The sequence below is a fragment of the Buteo buteo genome, chromosome 4 (genome assembly GCF_964188355.1).
Source record: "Buteo buteo chromosome 4, bButBut1.hap1.1, whole genome shotgun sequence".
NCBI lineage: Eukaryota > Metazoa > Chordata > Aves > Accipitriformes > Accipitridae > Buteo > Buteo buteo.
This window is the reverse complement of record NC_134174.1, coordinates 69,313,577-69,337,419: the sequence shown is the minus strand read 5'-3', so window position 1 is coordinate 69,337,419 and position 23,843 is coordinate 69,313,577. Positions and strand designations below refer to the sequence as shown.

The following is a 23,843-nucleotide window of genomic DNA, read 5'->3' as shown; positions in this document are numbered from 1 at the left end:
GCTTGCAATACATATTCTACTTTGTACTGTTGTCATCATTTAAAAATAAATTTGCTTTATAATTTTATTTTTGTCCTTATTTAGCAGTACTGACTTCTTCTGTGCTTGAAATGGAACCTGTAAAAATGTGGTTAGTGAGCACCTGGTAATACCGTACAGAGGGCAGGGCCTGCCATCATGCGACATCCTGTGGCTGCAGGACTGGATGCTGCTGTGCAGGCCAGTACATGTGTTTTGTTTTCCCTTGGAGTAAATCACTTGTTCTCACTTCTATGAATTTAATCAATCGCACACCTTTTACAGGTGGACCAGTATCTGTTTGGGTTTCTTACTGTATGTCTGCATGTGCAATAAAATAAATGGATTTATAGGATTTTATTAATTTCTGAATAATACTTCCCGTATGTGATGTTGGACGCATTTTTTTATCTGACTACAGGCAGAGTTGAACCTCAGTGTTGCACCAAAATAGTATTAATAACATTGGTCTCAGAATGACTGTTAGATCAACTGCTTCCTCCTCCTTTGAAAAAACAAGATTTATTTTGTTTTTTACTACCATTACATCAAATCTAAATAAAAGATTCCTTATAAGTACTGCTAAAACCCCAACAACTAGCCCAACTCCTCACACCCACCTTTCCTTGAATTACAGCAGGTAGAGCGGGGTGTTTGGTGAGCACCAGCCTGTGTGCAGGTTCACGTTTCATTTAACCAGGGTTCTTGCCGTGTTCCTTAGTGTTAGATATTTCTTGTTTTCAGTGAACGTGAAGATACACCATCTGTGCTGGAAGTTCCCTGGGTTCATATTCTACTACAAGTTAAAAGCAGTTAAAAGCATTTAGGATTATGCTGAAGTAATACTCACCTGAGTACTCCTATCTGCATTGCAAAGTTAGTTGTATGAAAGTATCTGTTGTGAATAAAGGAACTATATTGGTTCTTTGTTCTTTTCTCCTTTCTCTTTTTAAACACAGAAGCAAAGCAATCCTGTATGGACAGGAAGAGAATTACCACCCTGAAAGATCTGCAAAGTAGGCATTTGTTAACTTCCTTGCAGTAGCTGGAACTCTTCAAGCCCAGGCTCGTGCGTGAGGCTAAAAGCAAAGGTTGGATCAGAAGCAGCCAGAGCATATCCTCTCCTTGGCAAACTGGAACAGGTGAATGCCAGCCTGAACTTTCGTGTTAGGCTTTCATGTCCTGTATAACTGTTACCACAGATTAAGGTAGTAAAATGAAAAAAGTGGTTTACATATACAGAACATGTTACTTATTTGCATATTTATCATTACCAGCACCTTGACAAGTGGTATATCTATTACCTCTCATAGTTGCTGAGAAAACATTTCTAATTTTCATTGCTACTTTGCTTTGAAATGAGAAGTTATTTATGTTATAGTGTCCCCTATTATTATTCCATCAGCTCCACCATCCCTTGGGATCACGCTCATGGGTATCATGCAGAGGGGTAGATCAGCCTTTACAATGTCGGTCTCGTGCAGTGTGGTAGTACCCTGCCCAGCAGGTCATCGCAGGCCAGAAAACCCCTCACTCGTTGTTGGACGTTCACTAAAATTGCTGTGGTCAAACTGGAGCAAGCAAAAGCAAACGGTGCGAGACAGGAACGGGGAGAAGGAGGGTGGCAGAAAAGTCATCTCAGTCTCTTGTTCCACAGACTTTTGCAGACAGTCAACTTTTTCAGCTTAGGCACAATGAACAAGGGTTTTAGAGGTAGTTACACATTTCATCCTTACTCATTCTTAACTTACATTGGTTTTAATTAGAATTACATGCATAATCATCTCTGAGGAACTGATCCTCCGTCCCTGATCTTGCAGGGGATGAATATAGTTTCAGCAGCCTTTTCAGAGTGCATGTGTAGGTGCATGATAATTTTCCTAAAGCTATCAAGCAGAAATAGTTTGTCCATTTTCAGTTATCACAAAGTTGAAGGTAATAAATACAGATACTTGTTCTGTGGATAATCTGGACTGTGATTCTCTATATTTCATCAAGAACGCAGCAGCAAGGTGTACTCAGGGGTGCTAACGCTGTACTTGGGTAGTGGAGAGCTGACTACACAAGTATCATACAGCCATTAGCACTCTGTTTATCCACATTTTTAGGATCATCATTCAGAAAACCTCACGTTCAACCCACTCTCCACCATATTTCTATGACATGCCCAAGGTGGTGATTACCCATTTCAGAAAAAACAATGTGTGAAACACCTAGAAGAACATCAGACAGTCAACATCTGTATCAGAGGTTTGTGCTTATGGCAGCAACTTCTTAGGCTGCCCTGATCCAAGCTGAACCACTGTATATGTAATAATTATTTTTAACATGATGGAAAGAAGCAAAGTTAATTAAAAAAACCCCAAACCCTAGTCATCATGGTGCATTTAAACTATTGGACATCATTATCCAATTATTGGTCAAGGCATTCTTACAGAGCTACATCAGTTTTCTGTGGTCAAATGTCAGCCTTTTGCCTTTGTGTCTTCAACATTGATTTCTGTAATAGATGCCTCATATAAATTTCACAGTTATCAATTTTTTAAAACAGCTTTAAAGTGCACAGGCTTTGCTAAAGCCATGGAAGCAGTGGACAACTAGTCCAAAAGAAATACAAATGCTAAAAGAAATGGCCCAGTACTGCCTTAATATGCTAGATATTGACAAAAACTGCATTGAAGACTTCAAGCTGTTTGATCCTCACACTTCATACCAGGGGAAATGGAAAATTCAGTCAATTTTGCAACTAAACTTATTTTCTTTAAAAAAATAAGAGGTCACAGCATAAATAAGTACCATTTTAAGTACAGCACAGTTCCAGTCCAAGGAGCTTTATCTTTTTAGAGACACACGAATGAACATAACTCGTCATAACTCATTTAAACAAACCTCATTCCCAGTTGTGCTTCCAGCTGTGGACCCAAGGTGTCTGCAGCTCCCTCCACCTTCCCTGGGGAGGGTCCCCTTTGCCGGGGTCACCCCCCACTGTGGGCAGACCTAGCCTGAAGGACAGACAGGAGGACACCAGCCACAGGCACAGGGTAGGAAGCCCGGGCTGGCACAGCAGAGCTTCAGCAGGGGCACAGGCTTGCAGGAGGCAGCCAGCCCTATTCAAAGCTGAGCTCGTCATGGTCTGTTTCACTGCTTTCAGGCTTAGCAGGCTCATGACAGCAGCAGCCAGCTCAGGGCACACCGAGGGCTTGTGTACTTTTGCACAAGAAATACAGTCAGTGAAACTGTGGTATTAAAAACTTACCAAATATGAAAAGAAAGTCACGAGAGAATTGTTATGGATCCCAGCATTTTCTAGAGTTCCGTGCAGGTATCACCAAAGGCTCTCAAGGCTTGCAGCAGAAACCTGTTCTTGCTCCAGAGCAGCAATCAGTTCGTTGCAGTCTTAAAGCATTTTCTCTACCTGGGTTTAAAGCTTTGCATTTCAGCGTGCTTTGCTCTACTAGTGGAAAGTAATCCTCAGCAGCAACAAGCAGTCAGAGGCCAAGCTGACAGCTCTGGGACACGTGGGATGCATCGCACACACTATTTATAACCACAAAGGAGGCTGCGAGGAGGGCCAGTGTCTGGGTAAGCTCAATGCACAAAGGCCTCCATCAAGAGCCGGCAAAGGTAAAGAGAGAAGCTGAGCTCTAAGACTGAAGCTTTCAAGGATGCTGCAACAGAGGGCATTTGCTGCAAAACCAGTTTCTGTTCTCTGCAGACTCCTCACACCCCGCAGTTTGCACGGAGGTGGAGGTTTCCTTCCAGGAGCCACTTATGAACACCGCCCGGAGCAGCACAGACCCCCAGCCCAGGGAGAGCTCCACAGCGCAAGAGCTGCCTCCTCCCAAGTGTCCCCCAGCAGCCAGACCCCAGGGGACCTTCAGCTATTCCCCCGTTAGCAGCTCAGCCAAACGCAGACGCTCGTCTGCTCAAATGAGCCTGTGAAGTTCATACTCATCAAGGCTTAACGTAGCTTCTTACCACCAGTTTTGTAAGCACCACCAGAGTTTGGATCAAATTTGGTGTAAGGCAGGAAAAGACCTTTACATCATAAATGAGTTAAGGGGACACCGATGGCCACAGCCACCTGTGTGTCCACGTGCTGCCCAGCGCTCAGCATTGACGAAGAGCCGCACGCACGTTTACTCCGAGTTACAGCTCACTCTTTGGAGCAGCTCAGACACCACATCACCATCACTCAGACCAGGGAAGAGTCAGGCTCATTCCTCGTACCAGGCCTGGTGAGCACGGGGCCCTTTCTGCCCATCACAAACCCTGGATGCAAAGAACAGGACAACAAACCCCCAACTATTTTACTTACAGCTGATGAACAAATTTGCATCTCGCTGAGCAGATGGAAGACTGGCCCTCCCTTTCCCCCTCGCCCCTCCAGCGTAAGCCCCTTGCTGGCTCCCGTGCCGTCTGCGAGGGGAGAGATCTGGCAGCAGCCATCTCACTGCATTTTAATTCCCTAAACGTTCACCTGAAGTACGTGTTGTGAATTCGGACATCTGGGGTTCCTGCTCCTGGCTGCAGGCCGTCAGCACAGCTGGATACCAGGTGGCTGCTGGGTTATTAATTCCTGCTCACAAGGCAACGCTTGCTCATCTTCCCAGGTCCCATCTGTGGATATGGGGGATCGTCCCCCAACCCAAACACTGGCCTCCAGAGAGCTGCTGCCAGAGCCACTCCAACAGCCAGGAGCTGGAAACAGTTCGAGAGAGAAAAAAACCCCAAACCCACCACGGCAGGTTTTATTCGGTGATGCAGGGGTAATCATGGGCATAGGAAAATATTGCTCACCCCCCTTCTGTAATTCCAGGACCAGGCAGTTCCATGGGAAAGTCCTTGCACGCCTGCCAGGGAGTCTGAAAGGTGACTTCATTTCTAGATACAGCCTTTGGGCAGGGTACAGAACAAAGGCCTTTGGTCAAAAGCTCGACAGACACAATTTCTCTGACTTTGAAGCCTAAAAATAGCGTTCTAGCACATAACACATGAAACGCCAGATTAGTCTGGAGGATGGCCACCTCACGGGAGAGATCACAGACCGCACGGAACCATGCCCTGTGTGGCTCACAGTCACAAACGTCCCTGTTCTGCAACCGCGGGGAGGGAGCCTGGGTGAGGGGTGGAGAGCTCCCTCACCCCCTCCTGATTTCCTTTCCCTGGGAAATTAGGACAAATTAAGTGCCTGAACTCCAAGGAAGCACATTTTATTTCATCAGGTTGTAAAATGTGTTTCAGCTGCCCTTCAGCCACGCGCAGCACCCCTCACCACCCTCAGTCCCAGCACATCGACAGCCACCGGCGCAGGGGCAGGAGCTGATCCCCGGACACGCGGATTCCAGGTCCTGCTTTTCAGAAACCGCTGTGCATCACTGCCGAAGCCCCCAGCCCTCGGCAGAGCCCCCAGGGCTGTATTTATACACCCCCCCACATTTCTTTATTTACTTCACCTTCCTGACATGTTTGTTCTGGAGTCACTCAGCATTTCCATGAGGAAGTCTGACTCTCTCCATCTGTGTGTGTTTGCACTCAGTGTAAAATGACAATGGAATTCAGAGTTTAATCTTAAATCCCATTCCTGCAATTTCCAAACCCATCCCCGAGAGAAAGCAGACCTTTGAGAGGGTGGTTCATCTTCTCCCAACACTTTTTCATCGTGTAACCGGTGATTACAGTTACCACAGATGCCCACTTTCTGCTCACTAAACAACTACGCTGATTTAAAACACATGCACAAGCTCTGTGAAGCGAGGATTACGTACAAAACTCTCCCTCAGGTTTACAGAGACTGCCTCTGATACGCAGCGCTCACTTCAGCCCTAGTTAACGGGGCATCAAGGATTCATTGTACCAAAGGAAGTGACTTTAAAAACACGTTTCAAAAAATCTTACGTCTAATTTCTAGTACAGACAACTTCCGCTCTCCTCAGTTATTTCCTCAAAAACAGCTGAGGCCTGCAATTACCTTGCTGCTAGGAAATACTTGCAGAACAGGGGATCTGTGTGTTGCACATAGCCCACAGCCTCTCAGAAGGCACCCGTAGGGGTTTTTCCCACATGTGGAAGCCCCGCGCTGCATTTCTAACACAAGATCCCTGCCACGCGTTACCGACAAGATGCTCCATCTCCTGGAAGTCAACCATTCGGGGTATTGCATGTGCGAGTAGCGCAATGCTCTTGAACTGGTCCCAGAAGTCAAGGGTGGTTTGGGGCAAGTATCTGAAAAAACAGTAATTTTATCGAATTGACAATAAAATCTGGGTTTAGATAAAATGAAATGATAAAAATTTCATGAATCATCAAAAACTATTTAATTGAAAGTGGTACAAGCAAATCATGTTTTATATAATAGAAGATTTCATCATATCCTTTTTCTTTTTACTCATATTCCACTTACATTTGCTGAAAAAATAGATCAAAAATAGACAGCACTAATATATTCACTGAATATGAACAGACAGCTTTCTGAGTTAGAGGTATGACCATTCAAAAACTAATCATTTAAAATGGAAATACAAACAATCTTCAGGTTGGCTCATTTGGCCAACTACCTAACAAACGGAAGAAAAAGTTGTCAAAATACACAGAGCAAGTCCAGGTAAACATTTAAAATTTATTAAACTTTTTGGTCAAAATAATTGAACAAGTATGTACAATCCCATTGTATTAGCTCTATTATGTATTTTAGGAACAAGGTCAAATCTAACGCTTTAGTGACCCAGAAGTTCCACATTTCAAGATTTTCAAATAGTGTCACAACCAATATACAGTATAAGTTGTTTTTTTTTTTTTTTTAATTTAAACTTTATTTGTAGAACCTCAAAGTTAGTTGTACTTACTAGCTTACCGTGAACAAGAGTGGCACTCTATGGACATTGATCGGGAGGGTAAGAACAGAGACATTTTGCTCTTACATATGCAGATCTGATTCCATAATCATAATACACCTTCATTTTAAGAAAAATGGAGTGTAAACCACACTTCTGTATTGCCTCTGGGAAGCTCAGGGGATCTTGTTTTTCAGCAAGAATTTCTAATTTGCAGGCACATTTCAGAGAGTGTAACGTCTAGCTACTCGATGCTACTAAAACGTGCTGCAACAGCTTCAGGAACAGTTTCTTACCCAGGCTAGTCTAGGGTGAAGAGAAGGTTGATGCATTTTAGGCCTCTTTGGAGGAGGAGTGGGGGGGAAGGAGGAAAAAAAAAAGTACCTAAGGCTTAAAAAAAAAAAAAGTTAGCAAGAACAGAGTTACAACAACTGCAGTTAAACACCAGCTTGTGGCCTCAGTGTTTTCCTACATCTTCATGTTAAAGTTGGAACGTGCCCAAGTCTATTAAGCTGCGTTGCTGCTTGGCATAATTAAGAAAGGTTTGGTTTTTTTTGCTGGCTTGAACTGCAATCTGAAATACAATATATTATGCCAAATATTTAAAATAAACTATATCTTCATGACAAATACTAAAAAGGTTAAAAAACATAATGCACATAAGGTATGTCTCTATCTAACATCGAGAGGCATCAGATAAACTGAATTTTTATCTTCAAAGAAGAAAATCTGTTCAGTGTTTTGTTTTCCCTTCTGTGCAAGGTGGTCACTTTCTATTAAGGCTGTGGATGTCTTTATACTAACCTTTTCAATCTCCTACTTGGTACACAGTGTTACAAGAAAACCAGTGCAACTTAAACTAAATGACAATTTCATGGAAACTCTAAATTTAGAATTTGAAATACTACACAAAAAAGTTTGTATTAGTCTGCCAAAAATCAATGTTTTGGGGCAAACATTGTCAAATCTGCCCATCAGGATTATTTTGCACAATCTCAGTACATGCAATAAAAAAATAAAAAGACTGAATACATACCTTCAGATTTAAAAACAGTTTTTATAGTTTGTTATTTTATTAAGTGGTTTACACCAGAAGGTGTGGTTATAGATACAGTTGGTGAGTAAATATTCATGGAAACCTGTCTACGAACCCAACTCAAGACCTACCTAAGTGCTCAAAGGTAAAAACACCTAAGCCTAGATACAGGCCAGAGGAGGAATGTTTACAGGCATTAAGCACAATATATGTTTTGAAAGGCCCAAATATTACAGCAGAGAAAGAGCGCGAGAGATAGAAATTACATTTTTATGACAATTTTTCTTCTTGGGTGTTAAATTTTTGGTCTATAAACTGGAAAGGAAGGCTCAGACTTAAATAAATACATTTGTTTTGAGTATTGGCCTTTTGAGCACTGTCCATCAATTCTGCCTCTAGAGGGTTTCTCCCAGAAAATTGTGACTGACGTTCCCTACCCCCACCGAAGGCAGAACTACACCATGAACTCAAAAACCAGGCCAGATCCTCTCCTTTATCTAAAGGGAAGTAAGTGCATCAATGTTCTTCACTGGTAGGACAACAAGGCCTTCTCTTTTACAGATAAACAAATGAGCTTAACTATGCAAGACGACGACTCTGTCCTCAAGTAAGTCATCTTTAGTTAATTTTGTCCTGGAATATATACAAATTATTGGTGGCAGCTACAGCAATGATGTTCTCCATGGGATGCCATGCTGTATGAAGAATCTTCTTGTTGAAGTCCAGACTGTCAACGCTTATTTCATCCTTCTTTCTTTTACCACCTGTACACACTTTACGTGGCTTTAAGATGGCACGAGGTTTGCTGCTCTCCCTGGATGCTTCTAGAGTGATATCCCGTCGCGTGTTTCGGTCAAACATTCTAAAGAAGTTGTTGTAAGATCCAGTCATGATAGCACTGTTTAAAAGCAGAAGAAAGGCAAATCTTACTAGGTTTCCAGAAATAGTATTCAACCCCCACCTTATCCCTCTTACGCACAAGCTGACTATCAGACCAGCTTCACGACCAGTATGCGGCATTACACTCTCTTCCTCTCTGATGTATACCTTTGCTCAATTCCGTTTGGACTTCAGCACTGCTTCCACTCCACCACTTTCTTTTCCCCTGGTTCCCACCTCCTGCCACCAGCACTCAGCACCAGTCTTATGCTTTGTTCATCTTAATGTGAGCAAAGCGGGTTTTCCCGTTGCTACTCTATCCTTTTATCCTGCGGCAACAAAAGTCATGGTGGAAGCAAAGCCATTGTAAACTGCTTCATTACCACAAATGAAAGTGCCTTCCTTTGCTCTGTGCACGCGTTGACCATGAGCATGCCAATGGATTAATTACAAAAATTTGTCTTGAATCAGTAAAAGAAGCCCCTTGTGCAAATGTCTGATGCAGCCCTGCAGAAACAATTCAGAGTTTCTGTACAGTATCAAATCTGCTTTTGAACAAGGCAGAGAAAAATTTGCATCTGAAAACGCTTTCATGTATCTAACTTCCAAAGAACAGCTTGTTTGTAGCTCTCAAAAAATATGCCTGAAATTGAGGCTGAATTGGTCGTCATTTTCCATATTGAACACTTATCTCTACCACTTGAAACTGAAAAGCCACTTCCCACAAGGCAGAAGTCCCACAGATTGTTAAAATTGCAGGCACCTCACCCTTGTCGTCTTATTTGCTGATACGCATTGTCTTTGTGGCATTAAAAAATTAATGACTAGGAGGAGAATGAGATACTATTACCACAACATATACCACTCAGATTGTCCTAGGAAATGCACTGAGTGAAATATTTTTTTCTTTTTCAAAGGGAGGTGACCATCACAACTTCCATGACAACTTATGTTCTTATAATATGTACAAATGAGATGACCTTGCTTTGACTGATTCTCCCTCCCCCTGTCCTCCAAAAAAGACTGACTGGGGTTGCTTGAAAAGAAAAAAATACAAACCACATAGAAATAAGGGTCAGTTTCTTTGCATTTTAGCTTAGTGAAAAACATACACCACTTCTTTTATGCATTTTATGTTAGATACTGTAAATATTGCTAGCAATTTTTTTTGTAAACTGACTGACACAGTATTTCTCTTCTCAATAACTCAAAGCCAATTGCAACCTCAGCCACTTGCAACCTGGTATTTAGAGTAACCAATTTTCTTTAATATTGTTTACTTAAATTAGTATGCAAGTGGCATGTAGCAGTGCATGCAAACTCAACTATCATTGCAATAGCAATGTAGGTAGGTTTCACTTCCTTTGCTGACTCCTGTGGACAGCTTATAAGATTTGACTTCCCTGATCACTGTCCCCATCTGAACTATGTGATGGATCTTTTCTTCTTCCAATATTTGATAGACTTAGGCCAAAGCTTGTTTCACAGGCTGATCCTGTTACCATCAAATCAAAACTGATACCTTTTCATTGAACAGTTTGCAAGCATTTGGTAGCAGACAAGTCACTGTTTTAGGTATTTCAGATATCTTCACAAGCCTTCCACAAAAAAAAAAAAAAAGAATCCCCAAGGCAAGCCAAGATAAAGCATGCAAATATAAGATCCAGATCTGCCACAATCTTATCCATGGTTTCTGAAAGCATTTTAACAGGTAGCTAATATTACCATCACTAGTGACAGGAAACATACACCATTTGTGCCAATATATGTAGCTTTGCTATCTGATTATAATGCTTGATAACCTGGAGGCAAGACCTATTTCTACTGTTTGCAACAAATATGAGTGATTATCTAACACAGTTTTATCTTCTTTAGCCTACAGAAAACATGGAAAGAAGATTCTATTTACAAGACACAATGCATTTCTTATATACACTTTAAAAATGAAACTGAGTCACATTTTCATGGCTTGAAATGGCCAGTCTTGACTATATAAAACTTCAACAACAATTCATATTAGAAGCAAACTGACACACAAAAACACACTTCCGCAACTGGAGGGTGGAGGATTGAAGAATGAAGTAGTCTTTTTTCAAAAAAACAAACACACACACACAAAACCACCCCAACAAACCCAGTTGATTTGAATGCAGCTAATTACATCCTTAAAGTTAAGTACTGTTTATGGCTTTCAAGACTGGAAACCAAATTCTTAATGCTGAAGGAAAAACAAAAAAACCAAACCAAAACAAACCCTCCAACTTACCTATCAGAACCGTTCCAGCAGCATTCAAATTTGTCAAAGATGCAGTCATTTTCATAAAGGGAACAAAGCTTGCTTCGAAGATACTCATGAACCTGTTTGGAACATTTAAATTGGTATTAGATATAAAGAAAAAGAAGAAAAGAGGAAAGGAGGGATATTTAAGAAAACTTGAACACCATACTTGATATGTCTCTACAGGCCTGTTTTCCATATTGAGATCCCACACTTTAACAGAAAGGTAGTCTCTTGTCATCATGTATCGACCACTGTGACTGAATTTTACATCAGAAATCGATGATATTATTTCTGAAAAAAACGATCTGCTGCTAGGATCTTCAGGTTCTTCAAAAACTGTAGATAGAAGACACGATTACAAATGAAACCAACACCAAGTTTTACAGCTTTGAACAGTTTTCAATACTTGGAAAGTTTTAAATCAATATACTAGTTTCTTTTTAAAGAAAGTTGCTCTTAAATACTTTTTAGAAATAATCTCTTTTTAAACAATGTTATGCTCTTAGGCATCTAGCAATCTGATGACTATCGCCAACAGTCTCAGCCAGAGCATAGCATCAGCAAACTACAATTCACAGGTCTTAGGGATGAATCAGAGAAAAAAAGCTAAAAAACAACCCATGGGTATGGTAACCATTGCAACTGATCTACAAATCATGTTGAACAAGAGCAGATGAAAACATCAACATCCCAAACACAGTATCTTAATGCATGACCCAGGCATTTTGAGACTACTGTACAACATAATTTTTTTTAGATCTGAACAAAAGTTGTACAACACAACCTGCTGAAATAAAGTATAGTATCTACACTTGAAATGCAATTCGTATGGTTTTAGAAAGCAGATAAAGAAATGCATTATTTAAATTGAAGAGTCAATCTTTGAAATCAATGTTTCATGACACAAGCTACCCAGAACTATTTATTTCATTTTTGAATAGACCCCTTTTAACAGGATGTTATTCAGTCACAAGCAGTTAAAAAATAAAGTGCTTCTAAGTAATTTAATGCAACACAAAGTCAAATAGATGAAGCGGCTTAGCATTCTACATTTCCCATTGCACAAATATTTCCTTCCACCAACAAGAAAACCTTATCTGCACTATAGAAAGCTTACCTGCAAATATCAGTATGGTATATCACCCCACAGGGCTAGTAATACTAATAAACCACAACTATTACAGTAGCGAACAAGAAACAAGAGGCTGCGTGCAAGGCACAGGCAGTTATCCTTATGACTTCAACAGAAAAGCTTTCCTCACCTACATAAGTTTACGTGGCTCAGCAGACCAACGAGCATTCACCTTTCACCCCTGCAAACTCGCTTCAAACGCAGCGCATATTCTTAAGAATTAATTCTATCCTAGGAGCTGCAAATGGTCACGAAGTAAATGGATTCTGGCAGCATCAGCCCAGTTTCTAATGCACAAAGGTGAATAAACTGCCCTAAACTGGCATTTGATAAGCAGATACCTTTGAGAAGCACCAAGACTGAGTCTGGACAGAAGACAGGTCTCACTGGTGCCAAAAGCACTTGTTCCCATCAGTTTATGATGCATAAATGGGTAAACAGGAGCAGAGTCAGATCGTCAATTGTCTCATGCTACACTTCTGCTTGTTGAGGGCCTAGAACAAGACAATTAAAATGTTCCATTCTACAAAACTACCACCCCTTACCTTGTATGCTCTTTACCAATAAGCAGAACTTGGTATGTTTATTTACAAGCAGAACACCTATACACTCTATCTTGCATGAAAACAAAGCAAGAAACCCATAAACCAAAGATGTGTCCTAACTTACATTTTGAATGCCTATCACAGAGGGCTGAAGAACGCATGTCACAGAGTCGAATAGTTCCTTTGCTACTACTATAGACAAACACATTACAGTGATGAGGGTGGAACTCTGCAGCAGTAATCACTTCTGTCAGCTCCTCCATGTTAGCAGGCTTAATATCTACAATATCTGGGAAGGTTTTTGTAAAGGCATGTAACATTTCACATTCAAATCACTTCTAGCAGATAATTATTGAAAAATGTTAAAAATACCATGTAGAAAACTAGGGCAAGATCTTAATTTCCACTGTGTGCAATCTACACAAACTAAAGTGACCTGAGTAGATTAAAAAAAAAAACCCAATAATTTTACAGATCAACTTTAACAGATGCTAGAGATAATTTCAGACTCCTCTCAAGCCTCCTTCTTAATGCTTCTTACTGAACACTGAATATACTTCATCTATTTACCTAAAGCTTTAGAAAACTTGCATATGTCCTATTTAATATTCAGTATTTCTGCAACTTTTATTTTACTGCAGATTTGCCAATTTAGGACATACTACTAGTTTTGGATACACAGGCTTGCAAAAAGATTTGAAAATTATTTCTGCAGTTAATGATATCATTTGACATTAAAAAAATGGACATTTGTTTTCTTTAAGAGAAGTGTCACTTAGGCAGTTAAGAGACCTTAAACTTTGGAAAGAAATATCTACAGTAACAAGGGATCTACTTTTCAAATTTTTCAACTCTTAAGTTGACTGAACTCCACAAATAAAGGATGCTCCCCAAATTCCTCAATTTCTCTTTAGAGATCAAACTATCTACGATATTTCTACTGGCAGTTTTCCATTGAAAGAATGCTTGCCCTCAAGAATGAATGAGAGCATCCTAAGGCCTGCTTTCACTGTATTAAACCTCCAGATTTTAAAATCCTATATTTTAATCCCTAGATTTAAACACCTACTCTAATTAGTAAAACTAAAGTGATTCTCTTAAGCATACACAACTTGGATTTGCCCCAGTGTTCACAGAGAACAAAAAAAGGATACTAAAACTTCTATCTGTGATTTCTAAATGCCATAGGTTAATTCTTAGGTCATCTGCAGAAAGGTATGTTTCATGATCACTATTTACTGAAATAGAGTTTATGTGATAAGTATGTGCATTTGCAAATATCCTTCTGGGACTTGCTTCTACCATTAGGTCCATGGGTTTCAATATTGGCACCTGAAACATGAAAACAAACAGTCAATTTTGGCATAAAACTGATTTCTGATTCGGAAGATATTAATTAATTGCATACCACACATTTCTGTTTTGATTTAGTGACTGAACATTTTCAAAACCACTGAGCAAGAAAAGTAATAAAATAGCCTATGAATGCTGAGTTTGCATACTACCAACACAAAACCTCAGACACTGACTTCTGCAGAAGTTACCTGTCAAATACAGCAGCTTCGTACTTCATCCAACACAAAAATGGTGTACGATTATAATGATATTTGAAGATTATGTTAATTTGAAACAAGCACTTAAAAATGACCCCCATATCTGAAAGGAGTGCTTGTGAAATTGGCAAGAACAGTTTGCAAAGAAATCTTCCCATTTGTTTAACTGAACAGTCAGTACGATTTTAGGAACACATGGATGCCCTGCTTCCACAACTAGCTGATCTAAAGCGTGACATGGTTTGTCAGGGTCAAGTGGGCTAAGCTTCCCTCTAGCTCTCACTGACCAGCAAGTGAATAGTTTAAGGTTGCCCAAGGACGTCCTATGCTGTTCCAGTACATACAATTCAACAGAACACTAACTTACATTATCCAACCAAGAAAAAAAGTTATGACAGTGTCCAAGATAATCTGTCTTCCTGGAACAAGAAACAAATTAATCCAAGAGCTCTGTAATTGCTCTCACCATGTTTGTATCTCACAGTCTGTTTACATCAAACTGTAATGATTAAAATTAATCTATTACTTTTTATTAGGCAATTTTCCTATCTTACCACATGAGCGCTCCTAGCCTGGTTGTGAAATCAAAAATACATTAATGTCAATTATCACGTACGGTACTTAGAAATGCCATGCTCACTATGCACAGGGATGCAGCTCTGAAGTGCTGCTTCTCCTCCATGTCTACTCCTTTATAAACAAATGGGGATTCTATTTCTGTAACAAAATATGCAAACAAAACCCATAAAAGCCCAAGGTACACACACTCTAGATTTCTAAAACCTGATCATTTTAACATATAGAGGTAACTCTAGGCAAAGTTTTTTCCCCTTCTGCCAACTGTTGCTCAGACTTGGTTCATTCCATCATCTCTTCTTGTAAGATGTAGTGCCTGGCAAGCTCTGCAGCTCAGCCCAACCCTCCTTTCCCAGAAAAGCAGCAAATTTAGAAGACTAACTTTTAAGAGAGAGCGTCTTGCTTTTTGTTGCTTCCCCCCATTCAGCTTGACGATTCCTAAATATATTACAGCGTTTAAAGAAGATGCTAATGTACTCCTTCAGTGATATAGCCCATACCTTGTAAAACCGTTAGGCCGTATTCTGGACTCTCCATGTTCCCAGATGGGTAGTCTACTGCTACATAAGGGCAAGGTTGTAGAACCCAAAATTTCATCCGTACCTACTTCCAGCCACTGGGCTAAGGCATTGTATCATAATTAACTTCCTTGGTTTTAGATATTTTCACTAGAATACTCAGTCAGATCTTGGTTCCCACACGCTGAATAGAAAGACACTTTGCAGAGGAAGTGGCTATCCTTTCCCAACATGATTATGCATTAGGCTTATGTATACCTAAAGCTTCAGTTCAATATTCAATTTAAGCAAAAGCAAGGCAAAAAACCCCAACAAAAACCCACAACTGTATAGTCCCTACAAGTGTCAGGAGCGGCACTGGCTTTGAAAGTAGTGAGAGCCTCAGTTTGATTCCTATTTATGGTTAACAACAACATAAAAAAAACCCAAGAAAAACCCCAGCCCCACATGATTTCATTTCTTGAACTCCTGCTTTAAATGATCCCATGTTTGGAGCACTAACCCTCCTACTACATCCCTACGCAAGTGGAAAAATGTCAAGACTATTCAAGCACATATCAGGTTTTCCAAATGCTCAGAATTTGCCTCTAACAAAACCACCTTCTACTTAGAATAACCATAGAACAACCAGCACCTTGTTTAAATTTTTTAGTCTTGCTCTTAGAAAAAAGGCCAAACAAGTTAAATAAATATGAGCAATACTGAGGGGAAAAAAACCCATTATTGATACAAAGCCAAATTCTTCCTAAATTCACAATGGCATGTGCTTTAAGCCAAACAGAAGGACCCTACCTGCCAGTTTCAAAAAGCAGCACTCAGGGAGGATATAAAGGTTAATCTGGGCACCTACTACTCCTTACTAGTGACCAGCACAGACACTACAGCATTATCCTCTACTGACTAGTCACAGCCAGGAAGAGAACTCAGTATGTTATGGGTCTTTGAAATAAATGTGTTCCCTGCACTTTTCTTCATGTTGCATGAAGACATTAGACTATTTTAAGAACACAGCAGGATGAGTCCATGCTTCTATGAATTAAGTATAGACTAGTGCAGCTCCAGCCAGAGATACTCCAAAATGCTGTATTTTCAGGCTTGAATAACAACAGTTTGTTACATTTTATTGCTGTCAATAAACCAGTGTATCTTATTCTACAATTTGAATATACTGAGGTGGATGAAGGCTGTCTCTAACAAAAAAATTTAAAAAAGTTTAAATTTCAAATCCATTTTAAATATGCTAAGGTGTTCCAAGAAAAAAAAAAATTAAAATCAACAAACTATTGGGAAGCTAATAATATGATAATATAATCATGAAAGTTTGCCTCAAGTTTTCCAGAGGAACCTTATTTAATAGTATATAGATATGTAATGATGTGTCTCCATTTTTTTAATAAGATTTCAATGACCCTGACCAAAACATCATTTTTAATCTACACATTTCAGTTGACAACTTTGGTAGTACAAAGGTAGAGAAGTACATGCAAAAAGAAATTTGAAGTCAAAGAGCAGAAACATACCCGTAGTGCTGTGATTCTGAAAGGATCCCTAAGTCTTCCATCTTCATCTTTTAAATTATAACCTTCGGCTCTTTTATCCCTTTCACTTATTTTCCATAATTTAATAGTTTTATCTAAAACCAAAAATTCACATGCTTGAGAATGAATTAAATTCAAAATAAAAACACTAAATAATGGAGTCAGCAGAGTGGATATTATTTATCTATCTAGGTTTCTGCTGCTTGCAACAGAAAGGATCCTGATGGAGTCCTTTAAACAACAATGTAATAGGCAGTACAGCCCTCCCTACATATCCTTTAAGTACTTTGCCTTCAGCTATATTGTTTAGCAGAATTGATATGTGAAAAACAAACAAAAAATACACCAGCCACATGCACTTGGAGGGTGCAGATGGGAAATACATCAAAATATCAGTAAATGGAGAGGAAAAAAAGATGGATTCCATTTTAACTCCAATGTAATGTTCAGTTTGAATAAAATACAAGTTTCTGCCTGAACAGTAAGGCCCTATGCCTACCATTCACCAAAATGACCCTTCACAAGGGAAGTTTCACACACCAATTACCAAAATTCACCAATAAGCCCTGTATGACTATCTAAATTATTTTTAAGAGAAATGCTAGGGAAAAAACCCCAACAAACCCATGAATTACATACACTACCTACCTTAAGGAAATCCAAGTTTATCCCAGGTGTCTGCTAAGAGACAGCCAAGGGCGGTAAGTGAGAACAGGACTTGCCCCCGTATTTTAGGGCTCCACATCCAAAGCCATGTACTTCCCAGGTCTTACTAGGGGGAGTCTTTCCAAGTCCAGAAAGTCAGTATACACCAAGGGTGAGATCCTTAGCTAACTGGAAATAAACCTCTCCTCCCCAAACTACTGCATATCTTTAAAGCATTTAAGATGACATGGTTTAAAGACTGCTTTAAGTTTAGTAAGACTTATATCAAAGTAAGACTATTGTAATTTCAAAGTCCAGTAGACAGAAGTCATTCCTGCTTTTAAAATTTTGTATAGCAGGTAGGATATCAGCTCTTATATAAAGTCATTTAAGTACAAGGCAAAAAGTGATCCAAACTGTTAGGAACAATAAGAGCAAGTTTTTCCATGCACAGTTCCGCATTTATATTTACAGCTTGCTCCACGATGCATCAAAATGAAACAGACCTAATACCTAATAACCACTACTAAAATACTGGAAGAAATAAAATAAAAAAAAAGGTGCATAAAAACTTGTAATTTCCAACTTGTAATTTTTGCACTGCTTTTATGTATTCTAAGGTACACAGTGAAAATGGTATAAAAATACTCCTCCTAGATGACTGTTGTCTTTTAAACAGTTGCTTTGCAAAACACACATGATGTTTTAGTATTGGAAAAGCAAAGAGAGCATTGTAACCACAGTGTTTCAATTTCAAATGTTTTTATTAAAAAATCATCTGGGATCACAAAAAAATTAAAATTTCAAAATTAGGATGATCAAGTCAAATTCAGACTTCTGCTACAGTTCAGCATACTGAGAACTAGTTTATACAAAAACTATAAAGCAGAGTGACAGGGTACATAAACTGATAGCATGGTCAGTATATCCACAGAACACAGCTCTAACTATGCCTATTCTGTCGCTGCTTCATTATTTTTACATTCAAAAATCAGTAATTTACAATGTATTACAATCAAAACACATTTTGCATGTAACTGGAGAAGACATTAAAACAACCGCAAAACACTCCAGAAAAAACCCCCACAAGTGGATCACAGGTGAGATAATATTCAAATGACATAAAAAGTTATTTTTGCAAAAATAAAGTGTCCTTACCATTTGTAGACAGCAGGAAGTGAGCAGCATTCTGTTGTGGTAACCACCTAATTTTATTAATTTTTTCCTCAATTTCTAGACTTTTCAAGTAGTCAAACTCAGGTTCGTGACTCTGAAAGGTACTGTAAACATTATATTCTCCCCTAGAATGAGGACGGCTTTTATTCTGCAAAGAAACATAGTATTTCTTAGAGCTGACATTATTCAGCTCATTAGGAACTGTACATACAAACTAATGATCAGAAATTGTCAATTAGAAAGTAAACTTTTTACAACAGATCTTGATGAATTTTACATTTTTACTCTATGATACTGTACCTAGTTTAGCATCAATACAGTGCACACAGACTTCCTTTTTAAAAACGTATCTTTATATATTGACACGTGTGTACTCATAAAACATAGCATATCAAGGCACTTTAAAGAGGCACGCTGTCTGCAAAGGAGTTCCTGTGTTTGTTCGGAAGAGTTCCAGGCTACGTTACCTCTCCCAAGCGGTTTCAACAGAATTGGAGCAGAGAAGTTAGCTATGTCTTAAATCCTAAACCACCAATTCCACGTAATTAGTTTCTGCACTTCACCTAATCTCCTTTCCTGCCCTTTTCCAAAACTCAGTCCTCTAATCACCACAATATGGACATAGTGCAGGGTTTCCAGACTAGGAAACAAATGTTAAAGGACATGGGACATGGAGTAATTAATTATGTTTTTTATAAAAACATGATTGCACAAAGTCATTCTGCTGAAGGCACAGCAAGATCAAGTATGACCATTAGATCTAGCTCTTCTCCTACTCATTTTAAAACACGCTGTGTCCAGAAGTGGTATCAAGACTTACAATTAAGCTTCGGCAACTTTTTTATTATAAAAACTTGAAGGCTGGAATTACCACATTTTCATCTAAGCTGTTCTATAGTGCTCATCACGATGTACCAAAGACTATTACAAATACACTAACAACTTTTCCCCTCACAGAACTAGAGGACTGCTTTGTATTAACCTCATTTGGTAGGTGGCGGCAGCAAGGAACAGAGATCAAAGTCACAAGTATCCACAGACTGCAATATCAGATTTGAGGCAAGTAGTTACCAGGCTTTTCAAATAAGTTAATGTTAGATAGTGATTCATGTTTGGAGAACAGCCCCACTTGTAGAGCTGCAGTGCCCAGAACTTCTGAAAAAAAACCAACACAACCCCCCCAAAACACAATTGAAAATCACTCACTTGAAAAGCAGCAAATCCCTCACTTGCAAAGGTAGGCAAGAATCAGTGCAGGAGAAGCCTACTCTGCACACTAATTGACAGTATGTTACTGTGGAAAAAACAGTAGTGGCTCACGTCATTGAAGACTACAAGGCCAACATAAGGCTGCAAAGGCAACCTTTGTTCTGACACTTCCTTACGCTTCCACGCTTCACTTGGCAACTTTGATAAGGTCATTTCAGCTAGTTTTTTTTTCCTGCAATATCTCAAAAGTATGGAGTTTTAGTTACTTCTGAGGCTTTACATTATTTTACCCCCTACTTGTCATTTAACTTCTAAGCATTTTGGACAGGATCCTCTCAACTAACACTATTCAGTATAGTTATCTACATTACTTACCTAGCCACCCGCATTTTGAGCAAGCTGCCTTTTCTGGCACTAGGCAGTGGTCTCACTCTTTACTCACACATTTGGTTGGAATAATCAGCTGTTTGGAACTGAAATAATGTCATATGAGTTCAGGGCATGACGCACAACATTTCAGCCCACCTTCCCAAATTAAAGTATATGGGAAATTTTATAACTATCCTAAGTTGTTATTAATGTAGTTAACCTAGTCTAAAATCCAGACTGTTAAAAATATTTATTGTAAGATTTTATTGAGGTTCCAGTACTATATACTTATTTTAGACTTTTTCCTCCACTCCAGAAATTCTGCAGTTTTGCACATGACAAGAGAAATGACCCTTGTACCCAACTCTTCCTTACAGTCTGCATGTGGTCCCAAGAAGACAGATGAATATTCCTGTGCGAATAGTCTGACTTGTTTGGGGTTTGTTTTTTGGTTTGTTTTTTGGTTGGTTTTTTTTTTATACTGCAAGGAAATGATGTGACAGCTGGGTTTTGGCTTACAGAACAACTGAGCACTAACAGCTGAAAGCCAACCAATAATAGTTCCACTCTAAACAAGCATCAAGAAAGTCAGAGATCCTGAGCAGGTGGACACTTTTGACCTTGATCTCTCTGTGCCTTAGTTAAGTCTATACAGCAGACTAAATGATAAATGAGCTATGAGCTGTCTAGGTGTAGTAGTATAATATTTCAGTAGCTTTTTCAGCGATAGTATTTTCATTTCACTAGCTCTCAAAATCCTCAGTAAAACTGGTAAGTCACCTTTGGTAAAATGTTTCATAAATAGTATCGCAGTGAGGATGAAATGCAAAATATTGGATAGCTGTTCATTAACTGAGCATCACTTGAACCACACAACAAAAGAGGTGGGATTCTGCTGAGAAAAACCACAGCACCTAAAGATTAGTATACTTCATGCACAAACAAGCTGAATTAAAATTCCACGATCAATTTTGGTGTTTCTGATCCAGGTGAAGGCTCATAACCAAAGGCTCAAATTCTCATCAGCTCTTCAAAGGAAAGGAGAAACATGCTCTTCAGTGGCAGGGGAAAGGGTAATTGCCATGAGGAATATCACCTTTTTAAAGAAGACAATTCCAGATTTCTCCCAGACATGACAAGGTATAACAATTATTTTTCAGCTTTTAGTGAACTTTTCCAATACTCACTATTTCTCTGGATATAAAAAGCTCAGTGATATATCTGCATCGATGAATGGACAGAATACGTCATAGCATTATCACATAACTGAATACCATTGCGAAGAGCCAGCTGAAAAGCTGTGTAATTGTAGGAGGAAGAGTCTTCCTACCCTCTGAACTGAAAATGCTCAAGTGTTTCTGGACAAGTAGCTGTTCCCAATGTTTTTGATTCATGCTTAATTCTTCAATTTTTGAACCATCTTATCCTGTTGTCCTTGCAGCTTAACTTGTATCCTTTTTTATAAACTTTCCTTACCTTATCTTCAAAAGCATTATGATTTGTCTTAGATCAATATGACCAAGTGTAAAGTTTAGGAGAAAATCCAAAGGCAATTTTGCAAAATGATACTGAGCATACTAGGTACATATATAAAGAACTCACTTGTATTTTTGGGACTTTTTTTTTTTTTTTTTGAAGGGAGGGGAGGGGAACCACCAAGTTCAGCACAAGGCAGATACTTAGAAATCTGGCTACCTTAGGGTTTTCTGAGAAAACTATCCAACCATTTAAACCTCACGGCATGAAAAGATGAAGTGAGACTGTGCAACACAAGAACAGTGTAGTAACAGCACTTTTGTTTTTCAAGTTACTGACCTCTTGTTCCCTTTGAAATATAACCACTCTGCCACCTTTGTCTCCTGTTGCAAGAAGATCTCCAGAGTAATTAAATTCAACTGTTGAAATAATATCAGCTGTAAACAGAACAGAAATAAAATAGCACTGTAATGTGTAAAGCAAATCAAGATGTTTCAAGACTTGAACACAAAATTACAACTTGTATTAACACAACTTCTTCATTTACATCAACAGTATCCAGAATATAAGCCATGTTTCAAAGCCTAACAAAATTTTATTTGCAATCTAAACCACTTCCTCATTTCTCAGTTTAAGCTTTTGAGGACCTTCAATCATAAAAGAGAAGGCATATCGTTTTAAGAATCCGAACTGTGTGTTCTACCTGTTGACAGTAAATGCTGAAATATGTAACAGAGATATGCCTGCACAGAGGTTCCAAAAGTAAGAATCATATCAAAAGCGGTGCAGTGTTACTTTGGAGCAGCACTGCGGCTTGCACTGATCAAACTGAGGTTGAGGCATACCTGCCTTTCCCCTGAGCTGAGTATTCACATAGTTAGTTCAGGAACCTGAACTAACTGCCAAAGGGGGGGAAAAAAAAACCCCAAAACCCCAACAAAACAAACAAAAGAAAGAAACTTCGTCCAGTTGAGCTTCCTGAACCAACTCTGTGCAGAAGCATCAGCATGTATACAACAGACAAGAGGCAAGGATGATTGCAGCTGAAGGAACAGGAGAGCAAAGGAAAAGACTGCAGGATCTCCAGTTGAAACTGACATAAGTGCCCTTGGGACTGAACCCTGAAAACAACCAGTATTTATTCACCACTGCATGCCACAATTAACCTTTGGAGGTGGCAATAAAAGAAATAATTGCCATTAAACAATCTCTAACCAAGGGGCAGAGAAATAAAGGGCTACAAATATCTGTCCCAGGGTTTAGGCATATGGTAACAAAACCAACAAACCACTCAGCATAAATTTGTAAGTAAACATTTATCCATACTGTTGCTTGCTAGCCATGCAAATATTTCATTATATTATGCAGGTATGAAAATTGTAAGATTTGAAGTATACGATAGCAATTAGTTTCAGCGTTTGCAATTGGAGACTAGATGAAAACTACTTTCCTGTATTGATTTTGATGTGCTATCTTTTAAATTCCTTTCAATAGTCCCCTACTCTTAGGAGGAAGGTGATTAGGAAGTCTAATCAGTTTTCCCGATATATAATTCGTATTTCATCTTTTATTAACAGATGCCCTTGAAACAGTTTTTCTGCCAGTGTATAAAGATTGTGATTTACCTTCTTTGATTAAAAAAAAAAAAACACAACAAAAACCCCACAACTTTCTACAGATTTATCCCAGCCTTTGAAATCGTATTACTAACCTGCTTCTAGACACATCTATTTTTATATTCACCTTTCTTTAAAAGGTTATGAAAAGATTCCATTTTGGTAAAGAACAGGATGATGGCTAATCCCAAATCCTCAACAGACCCAAAACATTAGAACAAAACCCACACCCTTGCTGCACGTACTGCATACTGAAAACACCAGTTTTTCCTCAGTTGACCTACTTTCAAAAATTAACCATGTTTCTAACTAGTCTCCCTCTCCGTTCACAGTGATCCTTACCTGCCATCGTGCCGCACCACTAGAGCAACCACCACCTCACAAGTTCTCAAGCCATCAACCACAGAGCTCTTTGCAAGCCTGACCCTTCATTGTTGGCTCTC

The 23,843-nt window shown here is 39.2% G+C and overlaps 1 protein-coding gene across 3 annotated transcripts in view; it reads right to left on the bottom strand.

Annotated features, from left to right (window-relative positions):
• Positions 1 to 6,617: 6,617 nt before the first annotated feature.
• The window catches only part of PPP2R2D (protein phosphatase 2 regulatory subunit Bdelta), a 31,404-nt gene continuing 14,178 nt past the window's right edge, over positions 6,618 to 23,843 (bottom strand). Inside the window, exons 3-10 of one of the 3 annotated variants that reach the window (XM_075026649.1) lie at positions 22,124 to 22,221; positions 18,713 to 18,878; positions 16,892 to 17,004; positions 13,879 to 14,056; positions 12,849 to 13,013; positions 11,214 to 11,383; positions 11,033 to 11,124; positions 6,618 to 8,785 (exon numbers count right to left, since the gene is read on the bottom strand). In XM_075026649.1, coding sequence (XP_074882750.1) covers positions 8,506 to 8,785; positions 11,033 to 11,124; positions 11,214 to 11,383; positions 12,849 to 13,013; positions 13,879 to 14,056; positions 16,892 to 17,004; positions 18,713 to 18,878; positions 22,124 to 22,221 — 1,262 coding nt within the window. In that variant the 3' untranslated portion in view covers positions 6,618 to 8,505. Of the gene's footprint in view, positions 8,786 to 11,032; positions 11,125 to 11,213; positions 11,384 to 12,848; positions 13,014 to 13,878; positions 14,057 to 16,891; positions 17,005 to 18,712; positions 18,879 to 20,314; positions 20,413 to 22,123; positions 22,222 to 23,843 lie in introns of all 3 variants that reach the window. The other 2 variants (XM_075026652.1, XM_075026650.1) reach the window with 2 other exon arrangements.